At 46.3% G+C, this 25,566-nt stretch overlaps 1 protein-coding gene and 1 long non-coding RNA gene across 6 annotated transcripts in view; one reads left to right on the top strand and one right to left on the bottom strand.

The window, feature by feature from the left end:
• The window catches only part of FBXO21 (F-box protein 21), a 39,094-nt gene that overhangs the window by 9,286 nt on the left and 4,242 nt on the right, over positions 1 to 25,566 (bottom strand). Inside the window, exons 4-12 of one of the 5 annotated variants that reach the window (XM_024977469.2) lie at positions 19,259 to 19,380; positions 15,819 to 15,965; positions 15,397 to 15,533; positions 14,287 to 14,423; positions 10,747 to 10,926; positions 8,863 to 8,995; positions 3,380 to 3,591; positions 2,536 to 2,622; positions 1,877 to 2,034 (exon numbers count right to left, since the gene is read on the bottom strand). In XM_024977469.2, coding sequence (XP_024833237.1) covers positions 1,877 to 2,034; positions 2,536 to 2,622; positions 3,380 to 3,591; positions 8,863 to 8,995; positions 10,747 to 10,926; positions 14,287 to 14,423; positions 15,397 to 15,533; positions 15,819 to 15,965; positions 19,259 to 19,380 — 1,313 coding nt within the window. 5 annotated transcript variants of the gene reach the window in all.
• LOC132342621 (uncharacterized) lies at positions 4,780 to 11,020 on the top strand. The gene is made up of 2 exons (XR_009491078.1): positions 4,780 to 6,291; positions 6,689 to 11,020. It is a non-coding gene; the product is annotated as an uncharacterized lncRNA (long non-coding RNA).

Raw genomic sequence — 25,566 nt, 5'->3', positions numbered from 1 at the left:
GAGGAGAGGGCCCCCCAGGGCAGGGCGGGCCGGCCTCCGGGGGCTACAACAGAGCTCTTCTTCAGCGCTGAACCCCAGAGCCCAGCACCCCCGGGCACACACGTGCTGGGGAAATGCGGACCTCGGGCCGACAAACCACTAGCAGCCATCACAGGGTGATACCCATGCTCAGTCCTAAGAATTTCCTAAGTCCCAGCATTTAAAACTTAAAAAGGGCTATTTGCTACCTTTACCCATGATCCTTCAATCTCAGTTTTAGAGTGTGAAACTGATAAGCAGATACTACATTTATAAAACAATGTCATTCCAGTATTCTTGCAGTGAACCTTTACAGCGCATGCTGGCCTCAGATACAATTAGGATGCATTCCTGAATCGTAGGGACACTGGACAAATTCAGGACACCTTGAAACCAAATACCCAGCTTTACGTACTCTAAAAAGCCCGTTTTAAAGTTAATATGGCTGTTTCTAGACACCCAAATATGAGATACTACAAGTCTTCATATCAACCCCACGTAATGGGCAACGACTGGATAAGGTGCGGGCGCAGACACTGGCCCCCAGAGCTGACAGTCTCCTCTGTTCTCGTGACGCGCTCTGAGACGTGCAGTGTGAAATGCGCAGAGTGATCGGTGGGGGTGCAAACCGTCCACGAATCATTCAGCAATTCCCAAATAACTTGATTGCTAAAATTTGTAGGATTTTTTTCTGACACAGCTTCTTACATTAAATAAAATCAGTCAGTATCTCCGTCTGACATGGAGTACACGCCAACCCCTCTCATAACTCCCCTTGTGCTGATGGAGGTTAGGTGACCTCTGGTCTCAATAAAGGGAAGTTCTCTTTTATAAGATCCTCTCTCATATTCTGATGAATTAATAGTAATTAACATGAGCCCTTTTCTAGTCTTGTTGGCACTTCTGAGATTTTTATACATCCAACATTTCTATTACTGGATTTACCAGAACATAATACTGACTTAGGTCAAGCCTTATGTTTTAGGTGAGACGCAAAAAGGTTCAGCATGAAGGTTAGGGTGAAGGCTCTTTGCCAAGCTGTCTGTGTTCGTACTCTGTAAAATTTACACATCTCTACGTGCTTCACTTTCCTAGTGTATCAAATGCACATGACGATGACGATGAGAGCGATTTAGAGTTCTCAGAGAAGTTAATACACATCAGAAGGCTGCTGTCACAGAGCAACACTGCAAAGCATTCATGTTTTTATGAAAAAATGAACAATGTGGATGCCTTGACAGGCAGGCATTCAATAAATTCATCCCATTAAACGGAGAGGACTAAGACAACGAGGGCCCTGGGTGAGCATCTGTCGGGCTGGCAGTGGCCCCTAACACCTAGGGAGCACCTACCTGCTGACTCCCAGCTGCTCTCAGAGCTAGAGCTGTGACCTGCAGTTCCCACGATGGCCACTGGGGGTGTAGCTCTCCCAAGCACAACTTAACTGGCTGCCAGTTTCAGGGTGCCAGGGCGGCTCCCCCAACAGAGCCCATTCCGTGCCCTCTAGTTCAGGTAGGCAGTATGAGCAGGGCAAAAACTGACCCTCCTTGCCTGGAGTGAGCCAAAGGCAGTGGCTAACAAACAGGACTTTCAGGAACTAGGACTGGTAGAGGCAATGACCAATCAGAACAGAAATGGGCAACAGCTTGGAACAGGGGTGTGGTGGTGACTAGGGGGGAAGACCCCAACCTGTTGATATGGCCGCAAAAATACATACCCACCTACGTTTAGCTGACTATCAGCCCTGATAAGGTTGATGGCCGTGTGACAACTGCTGACTCTCAAACCGACCACCTCTGCCCGCAGCATCCGAGTGCTCAGACGTGTGCCTGAGGTACAGACAGAGCCCGCCACTCACCCTGGGCGGCGTATCGACAGGACCCATCCTCCACCAGGACGTTGTAAAAGGGCTGATGGTGGCCGTGAGGCAGGCTGTGGACGTTCATGTTTCGGATCCACTCGTGTCCCATCATACAGGTGGGGTCCCAGCCGTAGATGACACAGTTATAGCCGTACCTGATCAACACAAGAGCAGCCACACGTCAGCTTCCTGTCGCGGGAGAGCAGAACAGAGGCGATGGCTTGGCTTCTCCGAGGCTCGGGTTCTTACAGATCCACCCGCCTTCACTCTACGCTGAGTCAATTTCACTCCTGACCTCTTTATGAGCCCCTCTTATTGACAAGCTCACTCCATCTTGTTGCTGCTGCTGTTAGTCCGACTCTTTGTGACCCCACAGACTGCAGCAAGCCAGGTTTCCCTGTCCTTCACTGTCTTCCAGAGTTTGCTCAGAGAGTAGTATAATTGGGGAAACACTGAAGTCTCACTAGATTTTTGATGAGGTTAACAAACTGTTGATTTTTTTCTGAGTTATGACAATGGAATGGTAAACACTCTTTTGAAAAGAAAGAGCTCTTACCTTTTTAGTGCTACTAAAATAGCTACAGATGAAATGACCTCTGGTATTTGCTCCAGGGGGAGGGGGAGAGTCAGGGGGTGGAGGGGAAATGTAGACTGACCTCATAATGATAGCCTTTGAAGCTGGACACGGGAACATCACTTGGTTCATTACACTCCTCTCTCTACTCTCACATACACTTGAAAATCTCACAACAAAGTTGAAAAAAAAAAAAAAAAAAAAAGAATCCAGTAAAAGAATGGAAAATCCTAGCCAAAAACTGAGGAGACATTTGCAATTTATCCGCCCATAGAGACTAATACACAGAATAAAGAAACTGCAAATCAGTAAGACTAACAACTCAATTGAAAAACACGCAAAATGCCCGAAGAGGCACTTAATCAAAGGAAACTTAAAAGGCCAGTTAACACAGGAAAAGAACCTCGATCTGCGTGGCAACCAGGAAAATGAAAATTAAAACCGCACGAAATGCCATTTGCCACTTACTACAGAAGCACACTGTTCAAGGGCTGGCACTGCCACAAGGTGGCGAGGCTCAAGCCTCAGCGCCTGGCCTGCTGGCGGGATGCGAATCAGCACAGGTGCTCTGGGGGGCAGGTTAACTGTGCCTCATCCACCAGCCATAGGACCCACTGGGTAAGTCCCTACCGAACTCAGATCCAAGGAGAGTGAGACGGCGGGACAGAGAGGCTGACAAGAAGGGGAAGCATCCGGCCGGCAGGGCTTCCACTCCCCAGAGATGGGACGCTACAATTGTTAGAAGAGCTCCCAGTTAGGAAAGCCAGGTGCTTCTTAACAAACAAAAAGGTTAGATACACGGTTTGGTCTTCGGTCCTTGCTGTGATGGGCCTTGGTCTCTGCTGCACCGGGTCAGGTCCCCGCCGCTCATGGCGCTGTGTCCTCGGCAGCCACGCGGGGTGGGAGCAGGCGCCAAGAGCACTCACCTCTTGTGCTTCATAATGAGCCCAATGGAGTAGCAGACGTCCCTGTGCTTCTCGTGGGAGCGAAGCTTGACCTCCACCCCCACCTCCTCCTTTTTCCGCTCAATGTGCTCCAGTGTGTGCTGCACCAGGTAACCCACCGCCCCGTGCTGCCCCGGGTCTAGGGTCTGGATGTGCTGGAGGATGTCAAGCACCTTCAAGACAAGACAGAAAGACTAGGAGATAATATTTTCATTTAGGCCTTTTCGGTTTCCTGGCGATAGATTTAAACCTGCATAACCTGATGAAAGACGGCAAGGTGGGCTGGGCTAATAGCCTGCGTCTCTGTGACCCATGGGGGTCTGTCCCCACTGGTGCCAAGTACACCCAGAGTCGCTTCATGTGCTGGGGGCTGACCCTGGCATCTGAGTCCAACCAGTCTGAGTGGGAGGAACTCTATTTAGATACACAAGGCACTGGAGCCCACACGGGACGGGGAGGCCAGGGCTGCCGTCCGTGAGTGCACTGGGGCTGGGTGAAGCCTAACAGGTCCGCACATTCCTGGGAAGTGGGGACTCGACGTCTTATACACAGAAAGGAAACCTTTTCAACCTGCTGCTCATGAACTGGAAAGTGAAATGCGAAGTTGCTTCAATCAAGATGGAAAGGCTGAGTGCAGAGTGGCCTCGGGGCTGCAGGAGAGGGGAGGGGTCACAGAGAGGGCAAGGGGAGATGGACGTGCGTCAGCACAGCGCGTTTATGATGCTCTACGTAAGAAGAAAGACGTGTAGGTCCAGGGCTCGGAGAGCCTACTGTCATGCCAAGCACGTTAACCCTCAGTGGACTTTAGTGTTCAGAACAGGGAGAAAGCCCTCTCCTCGGAAGTTACGTGACGAGCTGGTGGAGCAGAACTGCCTGAACCTGAGGTTCTATTCTCTTTACGGCACCCAGTGCCGCTATGGAAAAATACAAGTTCAAGGAAAGCTGACTCACGTGAGCAATTACCAAGCGCCTACTGTCTCAGCTGTCAGATGAGGGTCTCTGACGTGTTTCTGTTTTAGAAAAGGATCTCTTCCTATTTATTGACGCGGGATTCTGGCCCCAAATCTGCCAAACTCAACTGCTTTTGTCTTTGAATTAATCTACTTATCAAATAATGATTAAAAACTCCCCTATTTCCTGACACACCGTGAGCCTGTATAAGTGCTGTGAAAACTGCAGTTTTCTGCAACGCAAGGTATTATTTTAAAACCCAATCTTGTCTTCCAGAATGAAATTTGCAGGATCTCAGCATTTCCTGAATATTCTTCTCCTGCTGGTTCACTGTGCCAAGCCTGTCACAGGTCTTTTGAACCAGGCTTAGAGAAGTTAAGCAAGGTGCCTGAGGTCACAGGGTTATGGAAACATGCAGTGAAAACGTGGACCTGGGGCTGCAGCAGTCGCCTTCACACCAAACCAGAAAGAAGAGGATTGTAATTAACTGTTAGGAAAATTCTCAAACACGGATCAGGTGGACAGAATAGCACAACCCCCAGTAGCAGAGCCAGCTCGGAGCCCAGCCATCCACCTGCCACCCCCGCAGTGGCCTCGTCACGCAGGGGCACTAGCAACAGTTGCGCCTTGTAGCTAAAAGCATCGGGTTTCACAGTAGGCTCCTTGTGTTCCCCTCTGCAGTTCCAACTAATTACTTCCGACAAGTTTTCTGTAGACACAGGCTTCCTCTCCTTCCTGGCAGCCCCTTCCTACCAGATAAGTGAAAGAAATGTTAACTTGGAATCTTCAAAGCACAAAGGAAGTCTTGAACTCAGAGTGTCAGAGGAGGAGATAAGGTTCAGGGATGATTACGTCCTTCCTTTGGTGGGAGGGGGGATGATGGGGTGACGGGGGAGGCCAGAAATGGAGAAGGTGCCGTAAGACGTGCCCAGGGCGTCCCGAAGGCCTTTGCTGCCGGTGGGCCACCACGACATCTCCAGCTAATGTCCAGGCTAACGAATTCCGTCATTTCTTATTCATTCAAATAAAACTTCTGTGAGTACCTACTGGGTGGGAGGAATTGTGTTGAGAGCCAGGGGAATAGCTACAGTAAGGAACAAAACAAGGACGTCCCTGGTGGTCCAGGGGCTTAAGACTCTGTGCTGCCAATGCAGGGGGCTTCTGTTGACACCTGGTCAGAGGCCTAGATCCCACACGTCCCAGTTAAGAGTTCACATGCTGCAACTAAAGATCCCTCCTGCCACAACAAAGACTGGAGGTCTCGTGTGCTGTAAGAAAGACCCGGGACAAAAAAAAAAAAAAAAAGAACAAAACAGATGGTCCCGGTCCTTAAAGAGCACCGTCTAGTGGGGAAGCTTGGGGAAACAGGCAGCTCCAGACACCCTGCACGAGCATGTGGAAGGGCGAGCACAAGGCACAGCGTGGAGAGCTCGGAGGGGGTTCAGAGGCGAGAGCTAAGCTGACATTTTGTCTCAGCAGGCGTGAGCCACAGAGCTGAGGGACAGGAAGGAAGCTCCAGGCAGAGCTTCAGCGTGTGCAGAGGAGGAACCAAGAGCACGGGGGTGGGAGGACAACGCAGCCCGGGCAGTGCAGAGTGGACGTGAGAAAGCACAGCCTGGTGGAGCCGGGCCACCAAGAACCCGGCAGGCCTCGGCAGAGAGTGGGAGCCTGACCTTGCAGCCAAGGAGGGAGCCACTCGGAGGGTCCCGAGCAGGGAAGGGACATGAGTGACATATGGTTACGGTTACTCTGACTCCAGTGCTTAAAATGCGTTCAAGGGGTCTAAGAGAAGGAAGGAGACCGCGCAGGCAGCCTATGTGGTCACAGAGGGGACACAGCTGCCGGCAGATGTGTGGTGGACGCCTGCTGGTGTGGAGCCCAGGGTCCAGGCAGGGATTCAGGAGCCATCGGCCTACAGAGGGGAGCGGAGGACTGGACAGCAGGTATGATCGCCGAGGGGAACAGCAGAAGGAAGTCTAGAAACTGCTCCCCCCACCCTGCGCTGTGGAGCCTTTAACGGAGAGCAGGAGGACAGGAACTAGAGTCAAAAGAACAGAGCGTTCTGAGTGGTGGGGAAGTGGCCTCCATGATCAAGAGAGATAAGGAAAGACAAGTATCCACTGCATTTGGCAACAAGGAGAAAAGTTTTAACAAGAGGGGTCACGGACTTCCAGTTCACGTGGAGGAGGGGTGGGAACAGAGCCCTGGGTTCTGAGCAGCCGGAGGAGGCGAGGGGGAGGTCGGCCCTAGGACCCTGGCCAGGCGGGGAGCAGATAAGGTGGAGCCACGGGGCAAAGCAGAGGGCTGCCATGGGAGGCTTTGTCTTTTCTTTTTTCAAAGATGAAGAGAGACCTGAGTGTGTTTAATGCTGACAACAGAAGTAGAGACAGGGACCTGCAGATCCAGGAAAAGAAACAAAAGACTTAGCAGTCCCTGGACAGGCAGCAGGCTAGACCCAGAGCCTGGGGGTGTGCGCCTTGGGAAACCGAGGGGCTTCTTTTCCACTGAAATGTGGAGAATGGAGGCAGGAATAACTGGATCACAAGGATGCCGATTTGGCAGCAGAAGTGGTAAGTGCCCATCTGTTGGCTTCTTTAGAGACCATCTCGCCTGACCCGGTCCACAGGGGTGAAGTGTGTGGGTGGGCTTGGAATCTGAATGCCTGGTGCCATCAGCTCCTGTAGGAATCCCTGACAGGTCACTAAACTTCTCTCAATGCCTGTTTCATTATTTACAAAAGGGCAAAAAAGCTTGTATCCACCCCGAGGGGCTGGCAGGTGTTGGAGGCATGCAGCCTGAGCTCTCTAGCTGTCGTCGTCCCCCCCAGCCCTGGAGGAACCTACTCCTTGCTCTGAAATCCTTTCCCGGGCCTTCCAGGGGCACCTCAAACCCTCCTCTGGAGCAGACCCTCTTCTAATTGCTCTGCACCCCTGGGGGTCTTCCTTACTGGGGGCCTAGCCCTCCTTTCTTGCTGCAGCTGGAGTACAGTTCACGGAGCTGGGAAGGTGAGCTGTGGGAAGGGAAATGGCCACTTTCCCCTCCTGATCTCAGATGCGGAGGGGAGGGGTCAGTGGGGGGGGGGTCCCGGCAGCCCACGTCACAGAGAAAAATGTTCTGTGTGAGACAGTTTTTGGAACTTGCTCCAGTGACGTCTGCTTGGCAGGAAGGCAATCTTGGCCATCTGAGGAGGAGGCCGAGGAAACTCCCTGGAAATGGTAGAGGAGCCCTAAACGGAGCCCAGCATTAAAAGGAAGGACGCCAGCGCTTCAGCAGGCACTCCTCACAGAGGGGACATCGACCCCTCTCCTCCTAAGGCTGAGCTGTGTTTTCAGTACAGAATCTACTTGGGAGGAACCACACTTTGAAAGCATCTCTGAGTCTCACAAACTATCATGAAATTCCTTAACCAACATACAGTAAAAAGTGACAGGAATTAGTTATGTATATACTGGTATCAAAAATAAAGTAAAAAGATAAAAATCAACTGTTCATTTCTGGACAACAAGGTGCTGAGAGGCAGGTGGTGACTTGGGGGGAGTCTCATTTTCCTCTACTGGGTCCCATGGGGGTCCTGGGAAGACGGTGCTGTCTGGGCTGGAGGCAACACCTTAAGACAGGAGCCCAGGACTTCCTATTGCCGCGTCCTTTCCCAGAACTCCGGCAGATGTGTGATGCTGTGAATAGACGAGACGCCATAGATCTAAGCTGCGCTGAGTCACTGAGACTATTTCCTTTCTTAGAGAAGGCTTCCCCACTCTCCAGTGACAGGGCTGACGATTTCTTGATGTTGGTCCTGAGAGAGCTCAGAGGTCAATTCTCTCACCAGGCTGTCCAAACAAAGTGGACTATGAACATATTCTCAGGACATGCAAGGGCAGGACAGGAGTGAGCAGCTGCCCCAGCACATGCAGTGCGGCTGGAAGCCACATGGGCTGCACCCACAGCTTGCCAGGAGCAGGGCTGACCTCAAACATGGTCAGGAAGCGCTGACAGGGCTTTCTGCTGGCCAAAGGGGGCGTCACCAGCCTGCAAGATCCACATGGAATGGTATCAAAACCCAACAGCTTCCAAAGGTGTGCACCATCCTTCTTGCACCCAGCAGCTAGACCTGAGCAAATCTGAGATCTCCTTTTCCTACATCTCCAGGTCGGTTTAGTCTCTAACAGCACAGCTGAAGGATGAACATTTCAAACTTCTGCTCCCCCTTGAGAAGGGGGACTTGGGGGAAAAGACATCTTTGGGCCACCAGTGGGTGAGCGGTAGGGCAGAGGCCTTGTAGTTCTGGGAGTTTAAGGTGCTGATCACAAAGAGAATGGGCAACTCCTGGCAGGATAGCCAATTTTCAGGAAAATAAAAGGAGACAAAAAATTCAGTCGATGGGTCAAAACTGTGACACTTTGAATAAATCTGTGTTTATCCCCCAGGTTAATCCAAGGATAAACCGGTCAGTGTGGCCTTTCAATTAAGATTTCCCTCTCTATGGCAAGGGGAGAGCATCAAGATAAAATAATTACCTTCTCTGGCCAGATGCCCAGGTGGAAGTAAAGCCTGGCTTGGAGGAGGAGCAGCTGCACCTGGTCGGGGTACATCGCCAAGTACAGGTCCAGAGAGTCCCTCAGGAGCTGGTAGGACTGGTCGATGCCCTCCCTATGAGGAAGAAAACTTCATTTTAGCCTACTGGCTTCCGAGTTAGGGCCTGCTTTTTCAAAGACCAGGTTTCAAAACGAATGAGACACAAATCCCACACGTTCCCTGATTCTGATACTTCCTCTCTGTTTAGCAAAGTTACAGTGCTCTTAATAAAAAGAAGGAAGAGACAGAAATTTCGTACCCCACTAATTTAAAATCGTAAAAGTGCTTTCCTTGGAAGTCACCTCAACAGCACCGTACATCAATTAGAAGTGGATTCTGAATAGGTGGTGCACGGAGGTCCTTCAGGACAGTGAAACCATTCTGGATGATGCTACAGTGGTGGGCAGGTGTCACCACACATTTGTCAAAATCCACAGACTGGACACCACCTAGAGCAAAGCCTGATGTAAAGGACGGTAGGCTCATCAATGGTAACAAATGCCTCTGGAGGGGATGCTGACGTGAGGGAGGCTGTGCGTGTCTGGAGGCAGGGGGGAAATATTCTGGACTTTTTGCTCAGGTTTTGCTGTGAACCTAAAACTGCTTTTTTTTTTTTTTTTGATGCAGACCATTTTTAAAGTCTTTACTGAATTTGTTACAATATTGCTTCTTCTTCTTCTTCTTTTTTTTTAATGTTTTAGTGTTTTTGGCTGTGTGGCATATGGGATCTTCACTCCCTGACCAGGGACCTGCATTGGGAGGTGTAGTCTTAACCACTGGACCACTTTAGAAAAGTGGACTTTATGGGAAGTCCCCCTAAAACTGATTTTTTTTTTAAGAAGACTAAAGTCTATTTTTAAAAAAATTCTACCATTAGGCAGAAAACTATGACTCCAATGTATACATTTTTTTCCCTGAAAGACAATTTTCTTTGGACTCAGAAGCCTGTTTCATATTTTTGCTTGTTTCCTTAACTGCTGCTGCTAAGTCGACTGCTTCAGTTGTGTCCGAATCTGTGCGACCCCATAGATGGCAGCCCACCAGGCTCCTCCGTCCCTGGGATTCTCCAGGCAAGAACACTGGATCCAGGGTTGCCATTTCCTTCTCCAATGCATGAAAGTGAAAAGCGAAAGTGAAGTCGCTCAGTCACATCCAACTCTTCGCGACACAATGGACTGCAGCCTATCAGGCTCCTCTATCCATGGGGTTTTCCAGGCAAGAGTACTGGAGTGGGTTGCCATCACCTTCTCCGGTTCCCTTAACTAAGTGATTGGTATTGTTGTTCAGTCACTAAGTCGTGTCTGACTCTTTGCAACCCCACAGACTGCAGAACGTCAGGTTTTCCTATCCTTCATCTCCCAAAGTTTGCTCAAAACTCATGTCCACTGAGTTGGTGATGCCATCTAATCATCTCATCCTCTGCTGCCCCTTCTCCTGCCCTCAATCTTTCCCATCATCAGTCTTTTCCAATGAGTCAGCTCTTTGCACCAGGTGGCCAAAGTACTGGAGCTTCTGCATCAGCATCAGTTCTTCCAATCGCCAGTCTAAAATGTTTTTGTTACTGGAGAATGCTTTCAGCTTTTATAAAAGAGCCCTTGTCCAAGTCCATTGCAAAGACCTCGAGGAAAGGTCACTGAGCACATCCAAGTCTGGACAGTATTATGTCATGGGAACCGGTTCCTCCCCTGTGGCCCAAGGGTGCTGCGCAGCATCCAGAGCTCCTCCGTACGGCAGGCAGGCTCGTGAAACAAAACTCTCTGTAAGGCGATCTGCGCCTCCAAAGACGCACACGCTACAAAAGAACTGGAAAACCGAGCAAACCTTACCGCTTCCCCAGACTTAACAGGTTTCCCACCATTCGCTGCAACACCTTCTTCACGTTCACCACCCCGTACAGTGCTGCAGTCACGTGCTGGCCGATCAGGTATTCACACTCTTTCACTGTCAGCTGCTTGCCTTTCCCAAAAGCATCTATGTAGATGTAGTCGAAGATGTCCAGGGTCGTCCTGCCCAAAGAGCAGCAATGTAGTGAGTTGTCACTCAGGCTGGAGCTGAACCAGTCAAAACCCCCTAATAAACAGCTCAGAGACAGAATGTTAACACAGTTGCATTTCTGCTGAAAATATCAAGGCCTTGTCCAAAGTCTGAAAGCTGACCTTTATACATACTCTAATGGAGTAAGATGGCGATATACTGTTATTTAAGAAACAGCACTGATTTGTGCCATTTAATATAGGTTTTGAGAGACAGTAACCCTAAAACTCACTGCCAGGTAGATCTATTCAATATCCAGTTGAGAGGTATTTCTGGAATGCCTGAGGCAGTCAATAAATTCCACAGAGTAGCAGTTACTATGTGTGGAGCCTGGGCCCCTCGAGGCTGTGATGAAAGTTAGAGGAGTCTGGAGCCACAAGGGTTCTGGCCTCAGCTCTGCAGACACCCTCAGGCAGCTCAGGTGAGAACCTGCCCCGCATCACGGAGAGCTGTCCCTGGCCTCCACGCCCGCTCCTCCCTTGGAACTGCTTTGCACGAACCCAGCTCTCACACGAGGTGGCGGGGTGGGGTCGGGGGTGGGGGGTGGCCGGCAACACCAGAGCTAGGCAGGGAGGCGGTCCTAGGAGGCAAATTCTTACTGCAGTATCTCTAACTACATGGCATTTTCCCGAGGAGGATTCCTGAAGGGCTGGGGTGGGACTCTCAGGGAAAGCTGTGTTTTCTCCTTTGAGCAACTATTTCACTTTGATCTTATGCCGACTGCAAATCATGCAAGAGACTTTCTCTTGGGCTGCTAGAAAGCTGTCAGATTTCTTCCTTGAGTCATATCAATAGCCCAGCTTTAGCAAGACATATATAAATGTTCCAGAAATAAGGAATGCTCCTCAATCCCTTTTTAGTCTAGGAGAATCACACAAATGCACACAAATTTATGGGCAACGATTCTAAATACAATATGACCAAATCAAATACAATGATGTATGATCAAAATCTGTATGACAGAGTTAAGATGTTCCCTAAGAATGAAATGAGGGTTGAATGCTAAAAAACTTCAGCACATGCAGACTACAAGAGCAAAACCATATGATTCTATCTGTAGACACAGAAAAGAAATTTGAGGGGATAAAAATCCTATTAGTAAAACTCTGAGAAAATTACAATTTTAGAAGGTAGTTTTGATCATCTCAGTGAAAGGTACTGCTCCCGAACATCATGTCTGAGGTGAAATTGTAAAGTCACACCCAAGGCAGAGTGCCTGCTATCACTGTTTCTATTCCCTGTGTTCAAGAGGACCTAGCCAGCAGAGTAAGCGAAAGAGACACAAACATATAACAGTTGGGGGAAAAAAAAGAAGAGACACAATGTCATGATTCAGACAATATGATTATCTGCACAGAAAGGCTGAAAGACCTAACAAATATCATCACTAATAACTGATGCAGCAGAGGGGCCAAGCAATCAACCCAGATTTAAGTGTCAGCCATGCCCCTGTACACCACCAACACATAAAGTGCCATTTAAACAATGACCATTTTCAATAGCAACAAAAAAGTGAAGGTGCCCCGGAATAACTAAGATGTCAAAGAGCTGGCTATAGAAAAGAGTAAAATCCTTTGAAGGACATTAAAGATGGAGCAGGGACACACACACCATCTCCTCACGTGAATCCGTGAGTCCAGAGAAGCTCTGGGGCCAGCTGCCACACTAGAGCTTCAAGGGGCCTGACCACGGACTGTAAAGCTGCTCGTGGGCTTCAGGCTTAGAGGAGCCAGGGCGATTTTGAAGGACTCCACGAGGGTCTCAGCCTCCTAGTCTTTAAGACTCAAGATATGGTCACAGTCAGCAAGCACTATGGTCTCGGTGCAGACATGGAGGCCAAGAGCCCAGCAGGCGTGCACACCCCCACAGGCCAGACGTTCCCCAGCCTCAGTGTCTGCCAGGTGTTTGGGGTGCTAACAAACCACTTCACTGTTCGTCTGCAACGCGGTGTACATTCACTGGAGCCTAAACAAGGAGACACGATCCTGCTGGCACACACAAACGTGCCCAGCAATAGGTTACTGCGGTCAATAACATGGTAACTGGTGTTTTAAATGCTCTGTATCATGCAGAAGTCCCTGGTGGACCATTAAATAATACAGACATTTAAGGATGTTTTAGATATTTGGGGAAATTGGTTGAGTTACTCAGGGAGAGGGAATGGGCTGAAAAAGCATTTTTTTCTTTTCATTTAAAATAATGGAAAATGGGCACCTACTCTCCCACAGAGAAACTATCCAATACATCTTAAGAAACAGATTATATTTGGGAAACAAAGGAAGCTTGTCCTTCTTATTTAAGGAAACACACACATGTCATAGAATATGGAAATAACAAGTACTTTCAAACTAACCTCTATAAAGGAGAGGAGGGAGAAAAGAATGGAGAAGAATACCAAGGAGGTGTTTTATTTCCCAAACCCAGAGGTGGAAACACAGAGACCAGCATCAGAATTCCACCACGTGTAAAGCACTTGGGTTCTCTCACTGAACCCTCCAAAGCACTGTATGAAAAACATCAGCCCCATTTCAGAGAGGAAGAAACAAGCCCAGAGGAAGCTGAGGTCTGAACACAGTCAAACCTCAAAGCTCCGCTACTTTCTTTCATTCTGCTCATCACTTCAGCAAAGGGTACCACCACAGTCATCAGGAAGTAGTCTCAAATAACAGGATGTAATCAAATAACTTTGTTTCTTTTCCCTCTAAAGGGCACTTTTAAAGAGAGGGCATCTCTGCCCATTTGACGATCTGTTTTCAGAAAAGCTTGACTACTGCTGTAAAGGAGCTTTCTGTCCAATAGGATACCAGGTTTTAAAAAAAGAGAGAGAACAAAACAGAACTCTTTAACCTGGTCTGCAAAGCAGCCACTAACCTTGCCTGAAGGAGCTCCCCTGCTGAGAACATGCGTATTGGCTTTTGCAAATGAAGAACCTGGCCTCCCAGTTCCCTCTCCCCAGCCCAGTTCCCTCTACCTCCCCCACTCCACCCCCACCTCCCTTCTGTGGGAGGTTCTATGGAAGACTGGAAAGAAATATCTTAAGAATTCTTTGTCACTGATTTGCTTTGAACAAAGAGACTTTGAGATTCATACAAGACCCTGAACTGTTAGTCCTTCAAAAGTAAACTGTTTTCTTTGAGATAACTGGAGATTCACACTCCCGTTGGGAGAAACAAGGTAGAAGAATGCACACTGCCCTTCTCCCCTGAGCAGATTATGGACTTGGATACAATCAAGAGCAAACCAGCTCTCTCACCACCCTGGTCCCCTTGATAACTTCTGCTGTTACACTTCTCTCAGCACAGGACAATCACATGGGGTCGGAGATGGCTCACCCTTCTGCACCTTGGCACCACCTTAGTAAGAAGTGGCTGGGGAAGTTGACAGGCTCCAGTGGGACCCCCAACTGCCGGGCAATGGTCAGGTAGAGCAGTGACATGCTGATGGGGATTCCTGTTCTGCGGATTAACACCTAAAGAAGAAAGCAGGCTTTAGCTTCACACAGATGAATTACACCTTCTCGCCTCTTCCACACGCCTTCCCAGTCGGCGCCCACTGTGCAGCAGGTGCGAGGATAGGTTTTCAGACTTAAATGGATGAGTACTTTATTTATTTAGATCAGGGCTCTGTGGACTACAGTCCACATCAGACCAACCAGCTGTTTTTGGATTGCCTGCATAAGAATTTTAGCGTTTTTTTAATGTTTACAATAAGTCGACCAAACACCATTTCATAAAATGTGAAAACTATATGAAATTCACATGTCCTGGTCCACATACAAAGTTTTATGGGGACATAGCCACACTCCTTTGTTTCTGGATGGTTTGCGTTTTCCTTCACATGACTAGGGCAGAACTGAGCAGTTAGGACAGAGGGCATTTGGCTTGAGGAGCCAGGTCGAGAGAAGTCAGTCTGGCCTTCACAGCAGAAGTCTATAGACCTATGGTTAGGCCCTCCTTTTTCTAGGAAGAACTTAAGGGTATTTCAAAGAAAAGTGTGTAAGACATGACAAAAGAAAATACAGGTCTCAGAGCAACAGAACAGATATAAAAACAGAGACAGGTAGGGAGAAAACAAAAAATAAGCATCAATGACGCAGTCTGTCACTTACTTCTTCCAGTCTTCCTGGAGGCCAGTGCAAAAAGGGAGACCTGCTTAGTTTCACTGTTTACTGTTCACAAGAAGCGATCTGACCACACTGAGTCAGAGGAGTACCTATTTCTAGCCAGGAATTTACTTCAAGGGTTTTCAGACAAGAGGGTGCTCTGTGATGAATAAGATAAAATCCACAGCAATACCCTCATAGGAGAGGCAAAAAATGAGTTTCACCAGGCATTGGCAGACCAACAAAATCTAGTACTTGCCCTCAAACACTGTACGATTCATCAGAGATAAGCTCCACCTACCTACATTGTAACGGTATTTTCTCTCACCCCCACATTTACCTGGTGCATATATAAGTTCAAGGCGTTGTAGTAATCCATTCGGTTCCCCTTGAACTTCAGCTGGTCATATAGAACGTGGTTCATGGCATCCAGCACCTGACTCTGGAGCTCTATTTCCATGATCATGGAGGATTCGCCTGAAACACCGAGACCTACTCTGAGGACACAAGCACAAATAACGCCGTGACGAGTGTCCCCAACAACCCGACGTGAGACACTGGCAACATCCTAGGAAGGCTCATCAGGTGTCGCCAATGCTGGGTGGAAAAGAGACTGTGTTTGAAGCCTCTGACATCATGCGGGTTGTGTTATCTATCGCTTTGCGGGGACATAATAGGAATGCACTGCAGAATTTTCCAAACTAACCAATCACTCTAGGTTTTTCTTTTACAAATACAGCTGGATCCAAAGCAATTCCACACCTGCCTTGAAGGCCAAGCTGGGGTGGCGACTGTTTATGCCCCGGAGGGTTTTGCAAACAAGCTCCACGATGCTGTCAATCTGAGCCTGGATGTCCTTGAGACTGATGTCAGAGAGAGGGTTGCAGTACTGGTCAATATACACCGCGCCTGAAACAAACAAGAATCATGGATAAGTTCTTACCTTTGCCTTTTCTTAACAGTGGTCATTCGTCCCAGACTCCTGGGGCCATACTCCTCAGGTGGTTCCTATCCTGGATGTCAGGCCTGGCTCCTAATCCACTGAGAAGGGGCAACATGCTTACAACCAAGGAGCTGACATTTCATTATTAATATACCAAAACTCTCTCAGAGGTCAAGGACTTACTCTGACACATATATCCACGGTCTACTGCCAAGAGAGATAAATACCATAACGGAGCTCTTTTCAGGCTACTTCTCTCCCCCTCTTAATTATAATTCAAAATCCAACAACTCTGAGAACTCAATAGTATACAACAACATTTTGACTTGAAAAAAAAAATCGTTGAAAGTCCACAATGTCAGATATGCCATTTCCACTAACTATTCCCCTGAAAGGTGAGCCAGTAAATGGACTTTGGAGATAACCGGAGTTTGAAATTAAACAGTTACACTCAAGAAACCCACAGTTAAAAAGTTGTACAGAGCACACCAGAGACACTGTCTGTCAAAAATCACTACTTTACTGCCTCAGGTCACTTTTTAACCCTAGAATCGAAGAGCTAACTTGCTTTTTTGTCACAGGATATTTTCACTTGGGAAGTTGTGGAGTCCCTTAAAATCCACAAGGTGTTCTCAAACCAGCTCAGGACCCCGATTCCCAACTTGATCCCCAAGTGACCAGGGTATCAAGTGACCAGGACCCCATTTCTGGTGTTTCCACCAGCCCAGGCCTGGTTCCTGGGCCTCCTCAGGACTGAGTTCCCCCATCAGCCACGTGACAAGGTTTTTGCTGCATGGCTCTGGGATCCGCTGTATCTGACTGCTGCTTCCTAGACTTCATCAATGGCATTGGATGATTCTAGTCTGCCACTCAGAACCGGAATCCTAGAGCCAACTTCTATTCACTCAACTACTTAAAATAATCACTGCAGATGGTGACTGCAGCCATGAAATTAAAAAGATACTTGCTCCTTGGAAAAAAAGCTATCACCAACCTAGACAGCATATTAAAAAGCAGAGATATTACTTTGCTGCCAGGTCCATCAAAACCATGGTTTTTCCAGTAGTCATGTATGGATATGAGAGTTAGACCATAAAGAAAGCTGAGTGACGAAGAATTGATGCTTTTGAACTGAGGTGTTGGAGAAGACTCTTTTAAGAGTCCCTTGGACTGCAAGAATATCAAACCAATCAATACTAAAGGAAATAAGTCCTGAATATTTGTTGGAAGGACTGATGCTGAAGCTCCAATACTTTGGCCATCTGATGTGAAGAACTGACTCAGTGGAAAAGACCCTGATGCTGGGAAAGACTGAGGGCAGGAGGAGAAGGAGATGACAGAGGATGAGATGGTTGGATGTCACCAGACTCAATGGACATGAGTCTGAGCAAGATTCAGGAGTTGGTGAGCGACAATGAAGCCTGGTGTGCTGTAGTCCATGGTGTCGCAAAGAGTCAGACAGGACTGAGCGACTGAACTTAAAAAAATGATATTACTTTATATTATAAATAAAGAGGAAAGAGAAGTAATTGTTTTCATAAATAAAGCTCATCAAGTTATTCTTGACTGTGGAATAAACAGAAGATGACTCTCAGCTCCAGGACACATATGCGAAGACTCCAGGGCACTGAAGATATTTTAATGAACTGAAGCAGTCACTTCAATTGCTTCTGGATAGCACAACCAACGGAGAAGGCAATGGCAACCCACTCCAGTACTCTCGCCTGGAAAATCCCATGGACGGAGGAGCCTGGTGGGCTGCAGTCCATGGGGTCGCTGAAGGTCGGACATGACTGAGCGACTTCACTTTCACTTTTCACTTTCATGCACTGGAGAAGGAAATGGCAACCCACTCCAGTGTTCTTGCCTGGAGAATCCCAGGGACGGGGGAGCCTGGTGGGCTGCTGTCTATGGGGTTGCACAAAGTCAGACACGACTGAAGCGACTTAGCAGCAGCAGCAGCAGCACAACCAACAAGATCTATCAACAAGAACCTGCACACGGCACTGCGGAGTATATCTTGATTATAAGGCCAAAGAACCAAGAAATACAGTGACCACTGGAAACAGGATGGACATGGTTTACCAGCCACTGCTGCTGTGTTAGGTTGGAGGCAGCAAAATCTGCAAGTGCTGCAGCCATCAGAGAAACTTCATGCAAATGAAACCTGGAATGAACCTGGAGGGCGAGCAGGACTTAGAATGGAATCCTAAAGAAAAGGGATACTATGCACGAGGAAGTGAAGCCAGGTATCTGTGCGTAGGGTGCCAGTGAGGAGACTGGACTGGCTGGAGCAAATGGCACATTTTGGACAGTGATGGAGACAGGCCTGACCAAATAAAGGAGGGGACTGAAAGCAGGCAGAGATTTAATTTTAAAAAGGACGCCAGCTGGCCACGTGGCAGTATCACGTGGAGTGCAGACGGGGCTGCGTTTCAGATGGGGCCGGCACTGTATGCTGGTGACTTGGGAGCCAGAAAGGGCAATGCCCATGAAAGCAAGTATTACTTAGAAAGCTGCTGCTGGGAGAGGTAGGGAGGCCTGCATGAGACCAGGAATAGAATGGAGACGTGACTATGAGCAAGGGAAAAAAAAAAATTAATGTACTGGGTATATCACTGGGAGTAGGGAATGAAAGTGAATGAAGAGTCACACTTATATTTCATAACCATAATCTGTGGGAGTGTCTGGGTAATATGTTAGGAATTTAAAATCGTTTTTAAAAAATGAAGTCACATTGTGTTCTTGTCCAATTGGACAGGAACAGAAAGTACTACCCATCATCTTGCCTGTCCACAGGACTTCTTTCCACTCACTACTCATTATGGACGAGAAGACTCACTGACGTGCAGGAACATTTTGTCCTCATTAAACTCCAACCAGAAGGGTTAAGGGATTTGCTCAAGGTCGCATGGAGACAAAACTGGACACATTTGTTTCTGATGTGGAAATGAGACTTTAAAACTTAGAAAAATGGGGAATTAACCTCCTTAGCTAAAATATCAGCTTCATACTTTGAACTGACAATGCATCTTTAGAAAACACTCTTTAGCTGACAGCTGAAGATTCTGAGCAGATCTTAGCTCTAAACGCAATCATTTTGCTCAGACCATATATTGTGATCAGACCATATATCCCAACCTCCAGAAGCCATGTAGTACAGTTTCCTTCTCCACTGCTTCTTCATCAGGGCCACTTTCCACCACTGCTCTTGAGGGCAACTTAGCTGACTATCACAATATCAGTGCTGAAGTCTCACCTTCAAGATACGATTCATAGTCATCAGGCTGTTGAAGAAAAGCCTTAAGATTATTTAAAATTTTCTGTTGTCGTAGGTAATAAAGGATTTTTTTGGCGTAGTATTTCCAGGTCAAAGCTTTTCTGGAAAAAAAACAAACAAGTTAGCAATAAGTCAATAAGAATTAAGATATTAAAACTTTCCCATCATCCATTTCTTTACGTCATACTAATCATACTGTGTTAAGAGTCTACTTAACAAGAAAAGTACATCTGGCTCACAAGCGTAGAGTACTTCTCATGGAAACAGCAGAATTTAGGACTTTGAATTTGTAATTTACCACTAAATTAGCTGTGCTGAAATTCAAGAAATGGTTACCCATTTGGCTTCAGATATACTAACAGGAAATCAAAGAGAAACCTGAAAAGTCAGGGGAATTGGGTGAGTCTCAGGAAACAGGCATGAGGCACCTGGAAGCTTGCTGGCCACTTGGCACCTGCCAGGGGCAACTCGGGCCTCAGGCTGCTGCTGTCTCATCCATTCTCATGGCTTCAGACACCATCCATACCAACAGCCCTCGATTTATTTTCCAGAATGGATTTCTTCCTTCAACTCCACACCTGTATATCCAACTGCTACAATGATATCCCACCTCAGTATCTGATGAGACCTTAACTTTCTCCCTTCCTAGGGTCATGGCCATCTCAGACTGAGGCAACTCCATCATTCCAGGTGGGCCAAAACCTCTGGAGTCATCCTTGACTCCTTGCTTTTTCTCACAGTCATATTCAACCCATCTGCCAATAGTTATTAGTCTTATCATCCAAATGTATCAGAAACATAAAACATGTCTCACTAACTCAACTAAATCACCATCCTCTTTCATCTGTTTCATAGCAGCTTCTGCTTTGAACAGTCATAGTCAATGTTCAACAGGGTAGCCAGAGGACTCCAGCTGACATGTGAAGTCAGCACAAAAATACTCTGCCCCAAATTCTCCAACGGTTTTCCACCTTGCTCAAAGTAAAAATCCACGTGCCCATGATGACCGGAACAGTCCTTTACACTCTTGCTCCAGTTACCTATCTGACCCCTCAGTTCCTGTATCACCCCCACCCCACTCAGTCCAGTCACCGGTCGTGGGGGCTTTCTGACCGTCCCTTCATCACAGCTGCTGGAGCTCACATTAGGCCCCCTCACCTTTAGGCACTCAGTTCCTCCTGACTAGCACATCCTTTGAAGGCAATGGCACCCTACTCCAGTACTCTTGCCTGGAAAATCCCATGGGCAGAGGAGGCTGGTGGGCTGCAGTCCATGGGGTCGCTAAGAGTCGGGCACGACTGAAGAGACTTCACTTTCACTTTTCACTTTCCTGCATTGGAGAAGGAAATGGCAACCCACTCCAGTGTCCCTGCCTGGAGAATCCCAGGGACGGCAGAGCCAGGTGGGCTGCCGTCTATGGGGTCACACAGAGTCGGACACGACTGAAGCGACTTAGCAGCAGCAGCACATCCTTTCCCTGGAGATCTGCAATCTGTGCCCTCATCTCCTTTCAGGTTTTGATTCAAATGTCACTTTGAGTAAGGCTCTCTCCAATCACTCTGTTTAAAACTGGACCGCCCCCCGCCCCACCCCCACGACTCCCTTGCCCTCTTCCCTGGTTAACAGTTCTCTAGAACACTTCTCATTTCCTAATAAATATTTTACTTTGTTCAGCACCTCTTCTCTACTCAAGTGTGAGCTCCCTGAGGGCAAGGTTTTTAAGTGTGGCTGACTGCTGTATCCTCAGCACCCAGAATGTCTGACACAGCAGATGCTCAGTAAATAACTGCTGAGCAACTGAATTTCTCCACCAGATCTCTCGAATACACATAGGGATTGTGGGAAGTAGCAGGGAGTTAATGATTATCTTATCTGCCTGGCTTCATAAATAATGGACTCTTCAATTTTCAGGGAGTAAATGAAAATCAGCAGAGGTTTTACCAGCTTTTTAATCTTTGGGTTGTAAAATATTGCCATTGAGAAAAATCACATGAATCAAATAAATAACTTAATTACTATAAGGGAAACACCCCTGGATCCACCACTCAGGCCAAGAAACAACTTTGAAGAAACCCTGGAAGCCCTCCATGGGCCCTCTCCCCCTGCCCCACCCCCACCCCGTGACAACGATCACAATCCTCGCTCTACAGTCACCACTACTTTGCTTTTTTCCAGAGCTTTCACAAACATGCATCCCTAAAAACTCCGGACCAATCTGGTAAGATTCCTTTTAAGTCACTTAATTCACAGGCTTCCCCTTCACCTTTTTTTCCCCTTGTATTTTATTTGTTGAAGAAACCTGGTTGTTTGACCTGTATTTTCCCAGAGTCTGGAATTTGCTGACTGCATCCACGTGGTGTAGCTTAACATGTTGTTTTCTAAATTCCTGTAAACTGGATGTAGAGGCTTGATCAGATTCAGATTCCATTTACTCTTCATAGGTGGTAGTGAGTTCTGTAAGAAAGGCAATCGTGCCTCGGCTGTCTCTTTCTGTGACGTCAGCAGTGATTGCTACTCAAAGGCCCAGGTCCACTCCTTCATCAAAGGCCCTAAAGTGGTGAATTCTAATTCAACTATCCCTTTTCATTACTACCTAGAATATTTTACCATAATTTCCCCTCATCCATTATCTGGTCCCCAGTGGCAGCGTATGCAGGAAAAGGCAGAATAAATGCTCACTACCTTCATCAGATCCCAAAACAATACTTTGGGTTGTTATATCCTCCAAAGGTGACCAATTAGTTGTTGTTAAGTATTATGAGTTCACATTCTAGTACTGTCCACGTGGATGATTGAATCATCACATCTCTGACCAAAGGAAGCCTCCTCATACTGGCCCATGAACACTTCTGACGTGAAACACTGTTTACTTGTCTAAAGGAAGCCTCCTGTCCATGAATACTTCTGACATGAAATACTGTTACTTTCCTTGCTATCTGGCTCCAGGCTTCCAAGATGCTTCCGGGTCATCTTTTACATTTCCTGCTCTGGACCTAGAATCAGCCATTTCTCCAGAAACCCTGGCTGCTTTTGCGGGAAGTACTGACAGAAGACTACAATCTGAGGACTACTGATGATCGTTTCTGCTGGGTTGATTCTTGCTTCCAGACCTGTTCAGTCAGTCTAGTGTGTAAGTATGTGTACATATGCATCATATATACCTAACACATATTTCAGTAGCAAGTATCTTATGAGTTCATACTGATACATCTAATTTAAACTCACAACTATACAGTTTTTACCTTCTATATTTTTAATATATATATGTATGTCTTTTTTCCTCCAGGAGAATCCTGTTTCTTCAGGATACCAGGGATGAATCAAAATATCACATGATCACTTACTTGTTTTATTCCACATCTCTCTCTCTTTCACACACACACACACACACACACACCAGCCTTGGAATAACAAAAACAATATTCTCATCACCTTGATGGTTCCTGAAAACAGTGAACATTTTGCTCATACTCTCCCCCATTGTCTGTTCATTTCTTTTGGAGAGCTGTATTGTATCTACACAGAGCTTACAGCCACCACATACAATCCCTTTGTCTGTATCAACTGTCACTTGGATTTAATTCTACAAGTAAACCTATATTTAACGTTCACCACTAGTCCTTGTATTAAGGTCTCTCTGGTTATTTCGGTTGTTTGAAGCTTATTTTCTAGCACATTTTTCAGGCAGAGCTCAAAAGTCCCTGAGTTACTGCAAGTGGATAGGTTTCTCCACAGCTCTTACACCTGGAAATCAACTTGGCTGGATATAAAAATCCTTGGCTGACATTCTCCATCCTTGGATATCTTAAATGTGTTACTCTTTTTCTCTGGAAGAGACTACTCCTGTTGAAAAGTCTGATGGTATTCTGACTTATTCTCCCTTGTAAGTGGCTTCATCTTTTTTGCTTGGATTCTCAAAGGACTTTCCTGTCTTTAAAGTCCAATAGTTTTACTGAAATATGCTTCAGTGTTGGTCATTCTGGGTCAGTCTTCTTATCTATGGTGTATGCTCTTCTAATATGCTGCTTCAAATCTTTATTTACTCTTTTTTAAGACCATGAAGAATGTAAATGTAAACTGTTTTCAAATATCCAGGGATTAGTGCCTTAGCATTTATGGAAACTATGCTTCTTCCTTCCTATGCTTTCCATATCCAAACAACAAGCCATTTGCCAAGAATGAATATAAATAGGGTCATTTATGAAAACCAGCCGGAGAAGGCAATGGCACCCTACTCCAGTACTCTTGCCTGGAAAATTCCATGGACAGAGGAGCCTGGTGGGCTGCAGTCCATGGGGTCACTAAGAGTCGGACACGACTGAGAGACTTCACTTTCACTTTTCACTTTCATGCACTGGAGAAGGAAATGGCAACCCACTCCAGTATTCTTGCCTGGAGATTCCCAGGGACGGAGGAGCCTGGTGGGCTGCCGTCTCTGGGGTCACACAGAATTGGACACGACTGAAGAGACTTGGCAGCAGCAGCATGAAAACCAGCACCCCAAAATATTTACAAACGTGAAAGTTTTCTGTTATTAAAAACAACCCTGCTTTAGGTTTAAAATATTTGTCAGGCTAAAAAGTAACATATTTATGATATCTTATTTCTTAAAAAAAACTATAATAATATACATTTTTTTGCTAGCTATTCATATTTAGTCTTTGTAACCAATCCGATAAGTAAAAAAGCAGTACTTCATTATTATTTAACATTGATCTGAGTGAATTTAAAGGTATTTTTACTAGACTGTCAGTGCCCGGACTTGCTTTTCTGAGAATATTGTCCTCTTATCCTTTGTACATGTTAAAATTTCTTTTCAGAAATTTTAAGTATTCTACTGACTTTCTTTACAGTTTCTTTGGTCATACAAATCTTTTCTTTTTTACTGCAAAATCGTGTCCTTTTTTTTTTTTTTAAGTGCCTTTGCATTACCAGTCATGGTTCAGAAGGAATTCCTAGATTGTACATGAAGTCTCCTGTTTTCTTGAAATTTTCATGTGATAATTTAAAATTTTAGGTTGTTTAATCTTAGAATTTAATTTTTGTACATGATGCAAGTTTTACTTTCTTCCAGGTGGATATTCAGTTATGTCCAATACCTTTCATTAAATAATCCATTTTCTCCCCTCTGAGCTTAATTAAAATACGTTATCTTTTATGCTGGGACGTGGCTTTGAATGATCCTCTGCCACTGATGGAGCTATCCATTTTTATTCAAATTTTGTAATGTTTGATAACAGGTACCATTATAGTATGTTCTAATATCAAGTGGTGGAAGTTTCCTACTGTGTGTGTGTGGTTCAGTCACTCACTCATGCCCAACTGTTTGTGTTCCCATGGACTGTAGCCTGCCAGGCTCCTCTGTCCATGGGATTTCCCAGGCAAGAATACTGGAGTGGGTTGCCATTTCCTACTCCAGAAGTTTCCCGTTGTGATTATTTAAAAACTGTTTTTTTCTGGCTCTTCTTGTGAATTTATTCTTCTGTGTATATTTTATGACAATACTATCCATTTAAGACACACAAAACTCTTGTTGGATCCTAAACGGAACAGCACTATGTACTAATTTTGGAAGAACTGACATTTTTGTGATAGTAAGTCTTATTCAAGGACATGCTCTGCCTTGTGTACTTAGTCACTCAGTTGTGTCCAATTCTTTACAACCCCATAGACTGCAGGCCACCAGGCTCCTGTGTCCATGGGATTTCCCAGGCAAGAATACCAGAGTGGGTTGCCATTTCCTCCTCCAAGGGATCTTTCGAATCCAGGGATTGAACCTGCATCTCTTATGTCTTCTATGCTCTGCCTTATGTTTTTCAAACAACATTCTATAGTCTGACTTAAGAAACTCACTCCTAGGAACTAATACTTAGAAATGAAAGCACTAGAAACATCACTCTCCACAGTAACACAAAATAGAGAAAAAAGTGGTTATTACCAATAGAGGGATGGTTAAATAAGTCATGGTATATACTACAAAAAAGCAGGCAGTCATTATTAAAGGTGAATTTGATTTTTACCAATTGATCAGGACAGATTTCCACAGGGTAATGTTGAATGAGGATAAAGAGATATTTATTGCAAAGTACCTATTATATGATCTCAGTTTTGTAAAGTAATGATCCCCCTCCATCCTCATGTATATCATATTAGCATGGAAGCCTACAATCTAGATTGTCATCATAAATTATGGGAGTGGGGGCAGGGAAGGCCAATGCAAATGGATGGAGAAGAGAGGAAGGAAAAGTCACATAAATAAGATAAAAAAAACAAAGTCTGCACTAAAC

This window comes from Bos taurus, chromosome 17, assembly GCF_002263795.3.
Source record: "Bos taurus isolate L1 Dominette 01449 registration number 42190680 breed Hereford chromosome 17, ARS-UCD2.0, whole genome shotgun sequence".
Lineage (NCBI taxonomy): Eukaryota > Metazoa > Chordata > Mammalia > Artiodactyla > Bovidae > Bos > Bos taurus.
This window is presented reverse-complemented; position numbering and strand designations above follow the sequence as displayed.